The 14,002-nt window shown below is 41.1% G+C and overlaps 1 protein-coding gene across 5 annotated transcripts in view; it reads right to left on the minus strand.

Moving 5' to 3' along the window:
- Positions 1–14,002, minus strand: part of ctnna2 (catenin (cadherin-associated protein), alpha 2) — a 260,226-nt gene that overhangs the window by 28,108 nt on the left and 218,116 nt on the right. For 4 of the 5 annotated variants that reach the window (XM_061092617.1, XM_061092625.1, XM_061092600.1 and 1 more), the window contains 3 exons: positions 7,624–7,716; positions 5,507–5,663; positions 4,775–4,975 (listed from right to left, as the gene is read on the minus strand). In XM_061092617.1, coding sequence (XP_060948600.1) covers positions 4,775–4,975; positions 5,507–5,663; positions 7,624–7,716 — 451 coding nt within the window. The remainder of the gene's footprint in view (positions 1–4,774; positions 4,976–5,506; positions 5,664–7,623; positions 7,717–14,002) is intronic. The other variant, XM_061092608.1, reaches the window with a different exon arrangement.

Below are 14,002 nucleotides of genomic sequence, written 5' to 3' on the forward strand. Positions count from 1 at the left end.
TGTAAATCAAATATTCAAATTAAATTAAAGCTCAGCCTGTTGCTGTGCATCAACATTTAAAGATTGTGTGAATAAATGATAATGAATTCCCTTTATGAACACATATGAACCAGAACATTCAGCACGTTGTCAAACATCTACAGGAACAGACATTTATTCAGAATGAACAATTCTAACAATACTTGAATGAGTATACAAACTGTGTGCGTATCTGCCTCTATTCACAGACTGACGTCATGTGTCCATCACAAACCATTACTGGAAACTAAATCTCTTTTATATTGTTACACTGTTTAACCCATTCAGCAATGAAGATAAATGTGACATTCAGGTATACAGTTGAAAGAGACACGTCAACACACATGTTGACTTCTGGAGCGGTTTTCTTTTAGCCTCTGCTTCTCAACACATCTGTTCTCTCCTTCTCGACGAATACAACCTGTCACTGAGAACAGCATGGAGTCCCAGAATTTGCAGAAGTTGATTTGTTGCTACAGATGTGTACATCTGTGTGTCCACATCTGTAGTGTAAACTGTTAATTATCGTCAAAATATATTGGCCTGTGCCTGGCTCAGTATTATTTAATTATCATGGCATCAATTATATATTTTAAATATATCAGTACTCTGACAGTGCATTTGTGTGTAGGTTCCCTATACCGCATTGAGGGGATCATAGACAGATCATACATTGTGATCTTTTTTATGTGCTTGCTCTTATTTTGATGGTTGTAAATAAAACTTGTGTGTGTGTATGTGTGTGTGTGTGTGTGTGTGTGTGTGTGTGTTTGTGTGTGTGTGTGTGTGTGTGTGTGTGTTTGAGTGTGTGTGTGTGTGTGTGTGTGTTTGAGTGTGTGTGTGTGTGTGTGTGTGTGTTTTGGTGTGAGGGTGCATAGCCAGATCTAATAATAAATAATTATCGGTAACTAATATTTACTATGTAGACTGAAACAATAACTATTTAAAAAGCATCATCAACTGTACATCAGGTTCAGGATATAACTATGTAATCTTGTATCTAATCCCTCTATGGAATAAATCATTCAAATTGTAATATTCTCTCTTCTAATCCATTAGATTGACATTAGGATCTAAGTCTTCACTTTCCACCTAACTAACCATCTGCATTTCATCATGCACCAGTATCCGGCAGTCCAAATCTTTGCTGACTCACTGCTGCAGTTTTTGCCATGTTCACACTTTCTACTCACTGGCAAATTTTAGAATTTGCCAACAAATTGGAGCCAAATCAGCTTTTAATCTGCAGTTGTCGAGTGCTTTTACTCTTCAAAGATGCAGTTAGAGAGTCCGGCCATCACCTCGCCTCCTCCCATTAGGGTTCTAGCAGGCTAAATGCAACACAGCGTAGATTTAACCAGGCCGACTTTCTCCATGTCCCATTCATTCACACGCCCCTAATCAGCTGACTGTCAGCTGTTAATGGGTATCCAATCACATTTTACAATGATGTCAATCAGCTGATCATCTCGTTGCTGTCAAACTTTAAATCTTTCCTCCTCTCTGTCAGCTGTCATTTCAGTGATTCACTGTGACCCCTCCTCCTCCCTGGTCACCTCAAGTCTCTACAACACAGCCACGCCCCCTTTCAGCCCTGGTGACATCACTTGGGTTTTGAGCACTAACATCTATTTTTATCCAATTACTTTCATCTATTATGTGCACAGCAGTAAACTCCGTTTATTCGTTTTCTTTAAATTGAAGCCACTTCTGATCACATATGATCTGTTAATTATCGTCAAAATATATTGGCCTGTGCCTGGCTCAGTATTATTTAATTATCATGGCATCAATTATATATTTTAAATATATCAGTACTCTGACAGTGCATTTGTGTGTAGGTTCCCTATACCGCATTGAGGGGATCATAGACAGATCATACATTGTGATCTTTTTTATGTGCTTGCTCTTATTTTGATGGTTGTAAATAAAACTTGTGTGTGTGTGTGTGTGTGTGTGTGTGTGTGTGTGTGTGTGTGTGTGTGTGTGTGTGTGTGTGTGTGTGTGTGTGTGTGTGTGTGTGTGTGTTTGAGTGTGTGTGTGTGTGTGTGTGTTTTGGTGTGAGGGTGCATAGCCAGATCTAATAATAAATAATAATCGGTAACTAATATTTACTATGTAGACTGAAACAATAACTATTTAAAAAGCATCATCAACTGTACATCAGGTTCAGGATCTAACTATGTAATCTTGTATCTAATCCCTCTATGGAATAAATCATTCAAATTGTAATATTCTCTCTTCTAATCCATTAGATTGACATTAGGATCTAAGTCTTCAAAAGGCAAAGACCTGATAAGGAAAAAATCAGTGTCCGATCGATATGATGCTGCAACACCAACACTTCTCCGTGGGTCGTTCCCAGTAATGCTGACATAATGCTTCCGGGCTCTGCTGACTCCGGGAACATGCTTCACACTGCATGGAGGATTAATAGAACCGCAGCACAATTATAAAGTCTTAGCGTGTGACAAGGTTATGGTCATACAAAATTGACCTTAACTGTCCGTGAGATATTGCCACTGTACTTCATCAATGAATTACCCCAATCAATTAAACTAAATTATGCATTAATAGAACAGAATGTGCTTAAGATACCATATAACTAGTGCTGTAGGTAGTCCATTAGAGTGGAGATGAGCACCAGCACAGGGACCTAGACAGATGGCTGTGAGAGCGCACGTGACTCACCTAATGCTGTTTGCGACTCATCATGTAGCAGGGAGGGGAGCTGATTGTGTCTCTCAATTATCCTGGCAGATGAAAGTAACGAGCGAAACAATAGACACGCCGCCTCACTAAATGGGCTCTAATGGGAGAGATAGAAACTGGGGGAGGTATGGCAGGGTGAGAATAGAGGAAAGTAACACCGGAGGGGGGGGGGTCTGGCTAGTGTGAAGGAGGGATTTGTTGTCTGATGGGATTCTGGTAGACAGGTAATTGCGAAATTGTGTCTTTCTTTCATCCTACGTTTTTTGTTTGAACACCATTTCATAATGGTGTATTTTTAAGGGCATGTTGGCTCCTACGTGAGGCTTTTGTTTCACACAGGCATTTAGACAATATACTTCTTTTTGTGTTTGTTTCTAAACAAAATGCCTCCAGGAGCAGATTTGTTTGCTTCTCAATTTGTGAAGCACGTTGTGAGCCTTTAGGACGCAGGTAAAGTCTGTAAGCATGAAAGGATGCATTTTGAAAAGGAGAAATGTAACACAAGTGGTCATGGAGTTGGATTTACCAGGTCTGCAGTGGTATGTGCTGCTTGTAGAAAACAACAGCAGGTTTTCACTTTCCACCTAACTAACCATCTGCATTTCATCATGCACCAGTATCCGGCAGTCCAAATCTTTGCTGACTCACTGCTGCAGTTTTTGCCATGTTCACACTTTCTACTCACTGGCAAATTTTAGAATTTGCCAACAAATTGGAGCCAAATCAGCTTTTAATCTGCAGTTGTCGAGTGCTTTTACTCTTCAAAGATGCAGTTAGAGAGTCCGGCCATCACCTCGCCTCCTCCCATTAGGGTTCTAGCAGGCTAAATGCAACACAGCGTAGATTTAACCAGGCCGACTTTCTCCATGTCCCATTCATTCACACACCCCTAATCAGCTGACTGTCAGCTGTTAATGGGTATCCAATCACATTTTACAATGATGACAATCAGCTGATCATCTCGTTGCTGTCAAACTTTAAATCTTTCCTCCTCTCTGTCGATGTCAGCTGTCATTTCAGTGATTCACTGTGACCCCTCCTCCTCCCTGGTCACCTCAAGTCTCTACAACACAGCCACGCCCCCTTTCAGCCCTGGTGACATCACTTGGGTTTTGAGCACTAACATCTATTTTTATCCAATTACTTTCATCTATTATGTGCACAGCAGTAAACTCCGTTTATTCGTTTTCTTTAAATTGAAGCCACTTCTGATCACATATGATCTCATAACGATCAGTCCTCATGTCACCAGATTCATGCTCTGTAAAGTCTTGTAGAAAAAGGAATAAAAAGAAGAGAAAGGTAAAAGCAACACAGTAATCAAAGGTTAATGAAGAAATTCCAACTCCATCCTCTCAGCTTGCTCTGGTGACCTGCACAGCTCCTCATACTCCAAAACACTAAATTCTCCACGGTTTTGACGTGTTTTCAGTTTCTGACCTTGAATACACCGAGACAACACAACACACAAACTTCCCAGCATGAAACACAACTCTAGAAAGTTTAGCCGTTGCTCTCTATAGAGACCTTCCATCCTATATGCTGGAAAAATGTCAGCTTTTATTTATCTGTTTTGGGGGAAGGGGGTTAAGGTGGGACTGAGACGTGCGTCGGCCCTAAATCTGCTGTGCCACGGGGATACTACCTGGTCTCCTGCAATGTGCTATGACACAGAAGCTTTGCAATGATAGAGGAAGGAAAAAACAACAGATGAAAAATGGATGAGAGGTAAGAGTGGCAGAGGAGGGAGCAGGTGGTGTCGAGGGCTTGTGTTGGAGCTAAGATGGAAACAGTGGGACACTGGGCATGCAGGCAATTAAGGTGCATCTGTAATTCACTCACCACACTGAGAAGCTAATGCGAGTGGAGAGCGTGTGTATTTATGTGTGTTCGACCAAGAAAAACAAGCCAAAAAGGCTTGTAGCAAAATGTTTGATGCAAGCACAGTCTGAGGGTGAAGGATACGGTGTTAATCTTCTCGGTGTAATAAATTAAAGCTCCCCCCCCCCCTTTGCCCCACCAGCTTTGTGTACAGTGCACTAACCGGTCTCAGACAGAAGCTTGATGGACTCCAGCACGCGCTCGGTGTAAACCCCAGGTTCATAGTTTTCCATCTCGGCGTTAATGATGTGGACCACACGAGCAGCTCGGCCCCGGATGGCTCCGGCGGTCCGGTCCAGAGTGTCCACGTCTCCCTCTTGCAGAGCAATTACGCATTTGTTGACATCCTCAAGGATGTGGTTCTCTGCAGGGAGGCCCCAAACAAAGGCAGCGAATGAGATGGAAAGACCTTGTAAACGTCCTTGTAAATGAAAATCTGTCATTATGTTTACATTGTGTGCTAATGTGTATAATTCATGTTTCCCTGTGAAGGTCAATGAGTTGTTCATTTTATTCTGTACAGTCATAATTCAGATAGTAAAACCATGTATTTATGTAAAAAAAAAAGAGAAACCAGTTTACAAATGTACATCTGTCGAAAACTCATGCAAAATGTATTAATTTACCTTTACTTTTGAATCCATGTAAAGAACTAAAAGTACATATTTTTTAAATCCTGAGAAAATGACATACAAATGAAAGTCAGATGGAACAAGCAAAACACAAGCAAACAAAAAAAGAACCAGCAATGTCTTATCGGATTTTTTGATTCCTGAAATTTTCATTCTTCAATTTAATATTTGAAGGATGAAGCTTTGACTGCGGGGGGAGGTAAAAATCAGGAACAGCCGTTTACCTTCAATCAGCCAATCTGTGAAGAATTAGAATCTCATACCTGACACCGACAGGAAGTCATCCACAGAGGTGATGTCATCCACGGCCTCGGTCAGGATGCGCACCTGCTTCTCCCATTGGTCCTTGAACACGTCCATGTTGTCCTGGGCCACCTTGCTCTGGGGGCGGGCGGCCAGGGTGAGGGCAGCATTGATGACCTGGGGGGTTAGAAGGGTTAAATACGTTAGGTGGGAATCTGTGTGCACGTGTGTGTTCGTACTTGAGCAGATACAAACCATTCAAGTTGGACTTCAACGATTCATTTGAACTAATGGGTATCACTTTCCATCATGATTAATATCAAAAAACAATATACTTGTTATTGTCAAAAAACAATGATAATCACAGAGCATAGCAGGGTTTGTGGCATTGATGGAAATTCAACAACAGAGCCTATTTTCATCTTAATGAAAGTTTATAAACCCCGGCTGTGTCCAATGTCTGTGTTTTGAATCATTTATCGACAGGAAGAGAGGATAATGGCAGGAGACTGTATATCAGAAAGCGACTACACAGGGAAACTTTTTTCTTTTAGGAACAATTTATTGTTGGTTTTAAAGTTTCCGTAGGATGTTTAGTGTTGCAGTCATGGATGGCAATTTGTCATTTTGATTGGCTGCCAAGCTTGAAGAGTGGGTGGGTCTTATCTAATACGAGCCTGTCGGAGGGCGGAGGCGAAGAAGAGCAGAGTTATGAACATATGACAACCGCACGCTGCACATAAACTTTTAGTTGAGGCCATGCTTGGTAATGATTGATAACTCTCATCCCTGTCACACAGTGGCTTCACAGCGTTTTCAGACCACTTGACTGGTGGCTCAGTTTGTGTTGAAGACTATACATCTACACTAAAATCTACAGTGACTTTAACATATTTTTCCACATTTATTAAACCTATTTCCTCTTTTGTAGTGTGTCAGCACTCAAGAGGACTGATAGAAGTGGCAGCAACAAGATAAGCTCTCTGGAGTTATAACAAGCCCTGCATCCTTCCTGTTGTTTACCTGTGAGCACAACTTAAAAGCTTGACAGTCGTTAGATATGACATACAAATAATAAAACATCAAAAGCATTTTCCTTTAAACACAAGCTGAAAAAAACCCAAAAGAAAATGTGTGCATGGAATTATAAGGAAGCACCTTTTCTTTTACTGCTTAAAGAGGATCAGATGAAATTAAATGGAAAAAAAAGAGAATAAGGCAAGTATTTTGACTTCAAGGCTTTGATCTGCGTAAGATAGAACATTTGGCTTCAAGCCCATAAAAGAAAAAGAAAGAAATCCACACTTCTCCGAGTTCTAAAATGGCTGGAATTAAAGAATGTCTTTTAAACAAATCTTACCGACAGACGTGTACTTGCAACTTTAATCATAACACTGTGACAGCTGGCATCTGTAGTTTAAACAGAAGTTTCATGATTTTCATTCTCCCTGTTCTTCATCACTTCTTTTTATTAGATGATGTCTTGGCTACATTAATCTGATGCAGCAGGGGAGACGCTATGATCTAGAAGCAACAGTAGCTCAGGTTGTTAAGTGTGTGTGTGTGTGCGTGTTTTCATGTGTGCCGATAAGGGACCTGGGTAAACTCTACCCAGAACAGCTGGAAATATCTGTCTTTGTTCTTCCTCTTCTTTGTTCCTTCCTTCCCTACTCACCAAATCTGGGTCTATTATGTTTTTTAATCTGTCTGTGTTGAGTATGCTAGGAGGTATCAGGAGACGGTTCCTCCCCAAGTTTTTATTAGTAAGTGGCTCTCAGCAGGCGGACATAGAGTGGGGCCTGCACATTTGATACTCAATCTTAGATTCAGCCTCCCTTTTCCATTTCTATCCTCCATTACTATGTTGGGTCCCCGGTGAATAAGGCCTACCGTTTAACTTGGAAACAGTGGATCGATTTTAACGCCCTCCTTTGCTCACATCCGGAGAAACAGCACTACAAGGTCCTCCTTCACATTATTCACAGGTTTTACTCCCAGTCTACTAACTATGATTTGTTCTCTGTCATTGCGAGCTATTGCAATTTCTCTGAGGAGGCGGCGGCTCTGAGCTAAACAGGAGAGTTAATAATGCTTGTGTGCTTTATTGTGGGATGAGAGTGTTTGTATAAGTCCTCACCTGTGGACATAGGCTGTCAATCTGGGTGGCAGCCATACGAACCAGCTTCACGCCCTCCTCATTGTTAGAGATGGAGCAGGCGAGGTTGGCCACCTGAATAAAGTGAGCAAGGAAAAAGGACACAATGGTTAAAACCTGGAGCTGAATGCGTTTTGTCTAAAGGTCAAGAGCGACAAAGAGACTCAGCAATGAAGAAGATGACATTTTGTTTAAGATTTCTAAAACAATCACCTGTGCATTTGAAACAAAGACTGTATATAAAAATGGACGACATGACAGCTCCCCAAAAGTGAAGCCAAATCATTGTCTTCTTCCCCTTGTGGCTGGCTGCAGTATAGAGCTTAAACATGCCTCCTCCATGTCAATGGAAGGACCAAAAATAAAATGTGGAAATGTACGTAATCCTGCTAACTAAGACAGGAAAAAAAGCATACAGACAAAAGCAGATGAAAACTCCTTGGGGGAAGTAAATATGTGCACTGCATATTGCCATAGTGTGAATGAACTTATGCACTCAATTGCAAATGAAATTATATGCGAATTGAGACAAAGTGTCTGCAGTAAAAAATGCAATTTCTTACAGTCTATAGATCCTCTGCAAAAAAATTACCAGAAATGTAGTCAAGGGAAATCTGAGGCCAGCAGCCGGAATTCAAATCAAGAGTGTATCTATCTACCAGAGTTTTATTCTTTATAGGATTAAATCCCCTTCTTTATGTAAAGCTCAGCACAGAAACACATAGATGGGATTTGGTGTTAAAAGAACTTTAACTGGGGTTGATATATTTGACTAATTTTGACAGCTGAAGCCTCATATCAGCTCCAGCTGGTGAGATTGCATTTTCCACAGCACAAGTACAGTGGATTTTCCTCCATCACTTACATTAGAATCACAAAAGGGCAAGCTCACAGTCCACCACGAAAAAGAAAAAGTACAGCAACCAAAAACGTCCATATGGTCACGTTAGTGTTGTTTTAAGACTGATACACATACATAGATACTACACAAAGATGGTGTAAACCGTATCAATTCAAAAAATTTTCGACAAAAATTCAACTGAGACACATAAATAGTATTTTATATAAAAAAATGTATTGGAGGAAATCAGATGGAGTCAGTTTAAATGGTAATGTTGATTGAATGAATAGTAGTATTGTTATCTATAACTCACAGGGGCTACATCAGGAGAGGCTATGCTGGACTTTCAGAATGTACTAATTTCCAGACTGCAAAGCAAAAGCTCAGAGTTATATTTGATTATTTTCTCCGATTTCTTATTTATGTTATTTTTAACATTAATATTTACTCATGTTACATTGAATATTCAGTAAATATTGTTTGTTTGTACCTCAATCTGCTCTGCATAGGTTGATTCATATTCTCAGACCAACAGATGGAACAGAGGATAGTAATGGGAGCACCGGGCATCAGGTGTGGAAGTATGAAAGGGCCCTTTCGCTGAATTTTGCTAAGGGCCCCAGGGAGGCTGGGGGCCGCTCTGGGTTACTGCTCCACCACCTGTCCCCCCTGTCCCCGGAAAGATGCCTAATTCTGACCCAACAACTTTGGTAGCGCTGGCCTCATTTGGCTCTTTGTCGAGCACACAACATACAACAACAAGCTGTTCCAATATCTGCAGCTCAGATACGATTAAACTACCCCAAAAAGGTGCCACTTTAAATGTTTAATTGCAGCGCCTAATGGGGAGGTGGAAAATTGAAGTGCACCGAAATTATGTTCTCGTGCACCTAACTGAAAAAAGTTACACCCCTCAGTATAACCAATGAAAAGTTAGGCTAGAGCCCTGACATGACATAGAGACTTCATATGTCCAAAAGCTAACTGTACAGACTGTGAATAATTACAGGTAAACCTCTACAGAGAGGTATGCATGTCAACAATGGTCATGCCACACAGTGCAGACTGGAATATAGAGGGCCCGGTTGCAGCAAGGTAATTGGATTCATTCAGATCCAAAACGAACAGGTTCACACAATACGTATGTACAGACAGATGAATTCATTACATTGACATTTCGAACATGGCTCTGATGCATGACAACCATGCCTGAGTTAGTATCAGACGTGGTGGTGCAGGGAGGAGCTTTGTTGTATAATTAAAGTGCCAGATGGGTTTTATGTCTGAAACAACCCTTAGTTTAAATCATGTCTGTTTTTATATCGAGGCACGGTCTCTTGACAACACGTTTCAACCCGACTCCTTCATGGAAGACCCGTACAAGCTTATCCCCGTCAGTTTCTGAACTGTCAAGATAATGTTGGTACAGAGCCGCGCTAATATCTTTGAAAATGTACCTGTTCAGGGTTCACTTTTTGAAACTAATTAAAGTTGATTGACAGGATTTGGAGATTGCTTGATTTTTGTATCTGTATGCAACCGAATGTACACAGTGGCTGAATAATTTAGCAACGATGGAAAACATTGCAGCTATAATATATTTCTAACCATCACAACCGCATATCTCACATTCACACACACACACACACACACACATACACGCACACGATGAATTCCCACATGAAGTCATCATTTCTCCAGAGCATCACTGTATTGCACAGTTAATTTTCATAACTTCAAACTCTATATAATCTAATAGGATCATTAAGTAAATCAGATTTCAACATGAATCCAGGCTTGGAAACTGAGCTAAACAGACACATGCCTATTGGCAGAAATAGGTGCCAGTCTGTATTAGCACTTCTAGAGCTCACATGTCTCTGTTTGAGGCAAATTGAGGTAAATCAAATTGGTGTTGGAGGACTCTTGCTTAAAGCCCCGTCTCTTTACACATGACAGCAATGAGCACATTGATGGATTGCAGTCCTTTATGTGAAGCAGTGTGTGTGTGTGCGTGTGTGACAAAGTGAATCACTGTGGCTGAGAGTCTGTGTGCTCACAGAGGATCACTTTGAAAAAACAAAGCATAATTTAAAGGACAATTCCAGCAGGATTGAAGATTTCTGCATTCACTTTCTGCTTTACGTTACTGTAAACTCGACAGAGAATTCCCCAGAACCTTAATTATGTTCAAATTTTGCCTTTAAAAACTACTTCCAGTAAGAACGGGGCGACCAAGTCAACCCTTAATTATTTAAAGACGTTTTGGGGCTTAGAGTGAAATCACAATGAAAATGTCCTTAAAAAAACTTTTAATGCACCATTTACTGCATCTCCATTAAGTAGCTGGCTTTCGAGAGGTAGGATAAGGTGGGCCACTTTTCCCATTCAGCTATTTTCCAATTACAATATAATTGAACTACTTTAATGGGAGAGAGCAAATCTCTTTTCTCTCTCTTTATTCACTTACATAGTTCCCTTTCTGCTCAGGCCCTTGGCGGCCCCCCGACTGCTGCAGTGGGCCCCTGTGAGGCAAAGGGGCAGAGGGCTTTCTGGAGGCTGGACACATGCACACCAGGCACACTCCCACTCGCTCTTTCCAAAAACAGAGAGCTGGGCCCGAGCCAACACTGCAACATCCAGCCAAAACTACTAATTGCAATTATCTAAGGAGGCTTCTCTCCTTTGAGGTTTTGGGTTATTTTTCCTCAAAAGAGTGAAGGAAAAAATAAGGTTGGAGAATACACCGTGCGAGTCTAATGCTGATATGGTCAAGGATGAGAGAGAGAGAGAGAGAGAGAGAGAGAGAGAGAGAGAGAGAGAGAGAGAGAGAGAGAGAGAGAGAGAGAGAGAGAGAGAGAGAGAGAGAGAGAGAGAGAGAGAGAGAGAGAGAGAGAGAGAGAGAGAGAGAGAGAGAGAGAGAGAGAGAGAGAGAGAGAGAGAGAGAGAAAGCCCTGTTGAATGCCAATTCTTCATTTTAGCCATGACCAAAGAACTATTGATTTTGTCCCTTTGCTCGGGCCCTGGATAATCACTTCAATTCTAATTTGATGAAGGTTTCCACTGCAGCTGGAGAGACAGCCATTCTCGTGTATTCTATCTAAATCACCTAAATGGAGCTGAGTAACTGAAAATAGATCTGACTGTGTCCTTTTTTTCAGGCGGGGGGGAATTTAGTGAGAACCTCAGATCTTTTGCCAGAAAGGACTGATAATGTTTTACATTAAATAACATCTTAGCACGTGCTCCTTAGCACTGTCTACATCCAGTGTATATTTTGTCCATGTAATCTCAGGGATCTCCGCTTGGTTCCACCTTCTCATATGTCCTGAACTCCACTTTAAAATCTATTTGATAGCTCATGTCTATGTCATTGCCTCAGTTCTTTTTCAATTTCAGAGGGACTTGAATCAGTGTTGCAGAGAATACCTACAACCAATCACAGCAACAAAACATGGGACATTCTGCTATAAAGGGGCTAAAGTGTAAACTAACTATAGCATGTAGCATTAAGTTGATGTTTTACAGATAATACAAAGTTAGATTAATTTAAAACTGTCTAGATTTCAGATCAAAGACACTTCTTGCCATCAGCGTCAGCCATCTTGGTTGTAAACCAGTGCTTCAGCGATGCTCCCCTGTCAATCTACAGGAGAGCGTAGGCCCAAGCTCACTGATCCGTCTGGATTCCAGAGTCGAGCTGGAGCTGGAGCGAGCACTTTCCAAAGAGCGGCCATGCCAAAACAGAGGAAAGCCGAGCGAGAGGAAGACTCCCTTTGCTTCACACTTGACAGTCTGTAACCCCCCCAACACACACAAATCACCCCTCTAGTTACTAACTCTCAAGATTGACTAACGGAGCTAGTGTCAGCCAAGGAGCCGGGCACAACAGCCCCTCCTAGAGAAGAGGCAGGAGGCCGACCTGAGAAGGAGAAGGATGGTGGTGGAAGAGGCAATCAGTGGGGATTACTTTTATGTGATATAAGATGGAGGCACTTTGTTATATTTAAAACTCTTTCAGGATGTTTACTTGAAGTTATGGTGTTAAAGTGGGGTTTATTGACACAAGCAAAACCATTTCTTTCAGATGCACAGAAGAACCAGAATCTTCCTCTGCTTCTTTGCCTCTCTACCACTTAAACAGATACATACACACATACATACAGTACATTAACACACACAGCGAACAATTCAATCTGTCAGCATAGATGGAGCAGAACATGTAACGTGGGAATACAGTATGCAGACTGTGAAACAATTACAGAGCTGCCCTTGCGGAGAGCACTTCTATTTGTTTTAGTCATGAGCTGTCGGCTCCCAGCAGTGACGCCTGCACATGCAACGTATGGACTAGAGGTGACAGTGGCAGCTTAAGGTGCATGACTTCAGGTCGTGTGAGGTTCGAGTCCCCGGGGGATTCTCAGCACCGGGAGCTGCGGACCTGCTGCGACTGACTATGAACCACGCCTTTGAAAATCAATTGCTATTAAGGAGTGAGGCACGTATCGCCTCAGGAAGAATGCCCACCGGGCTCGCAACAGCATCAAAAGGAACAGTAGGCCTTGCAGCACATTCAACAAAGTGTTAAATAACAAGAACAAAAGCAATAGATTTTCAAGCTTTTACGCCGTGATAATCTTGGTGATGTTGGATCTCGCTCAGATGAAGGCAGCTCTCGATTGCTGGATATCTAATTCCAAGTCAAACTAATCAACATAATAATAATAATAATAATAATAATAATAATAATAATAATAATAATAATAATAATAATAATAATAATAATAACCATTATTATTATAATAGTTATAATAATAATACTAATAATAATAACAATAATAATAATAAGACAATCAAATAATCACGTCTTTCTTTGCCTTGTAAATTGAGGTTACAACATAAACAGAAATTAGAGAATGTGTCTGTGAGTCACTTTGATTACAGATTGCTGTTTAATAGCTCCCACTGCTACCTTCTCCCCCCCACCGTCTTCCCACCCACCCCTTGCCTGAGAGATGGAGTGGACCCAAATTGTGAGTGACTCTAAAGCACTTAGGAGTTCTCTCTACATTTCCTAACTCGGAATGGAAATGAGTTTAAGTCACTGTTTACTAAGTGACAGGTTCACTAATATGTTGCTGACTTGAATACAGTTCTACCCTCCTCTATGCGCACACACACACACACACACACGCACACACATACACTCACACACACACTCAACTCCACAGATAGAGAGGCGGTCGCTAGTACAAATGCAGACACAGATACAAAGTGTCTCTTATTATTCCTATAATAGCCTGAAATGAAATGGAGTTGTCCCACTTATGAACAATCAAGGATGCAGCCCTGCATTAGATCAAAAGGGTTACAAATAAAGTGGGGTTGTGAATAGGTTCATGTAAATATGTGGATATACAGTATTCAAGACATTCAATATCACAATACTGTTTAATCACAAGAAAACCTTGATATGGGGAAATATAGAAATATACTATTCTAAATAAAGTACAGGTTTAC

The sequence above is a fragment of the Limanda limanda genome, chromosome 2 (assembly GCF_963576545.1).
Source record: "Limanda limanda chromosome 2, fLimLim1.1, whole genome shotgun sequence".
Taxonomy (NCBI): Eukaryota; Metazoa; Chordata; class Actinopteri; order Pleuronectiformes; family Pleuronectidae; genus Limanda; species Limanda limanda.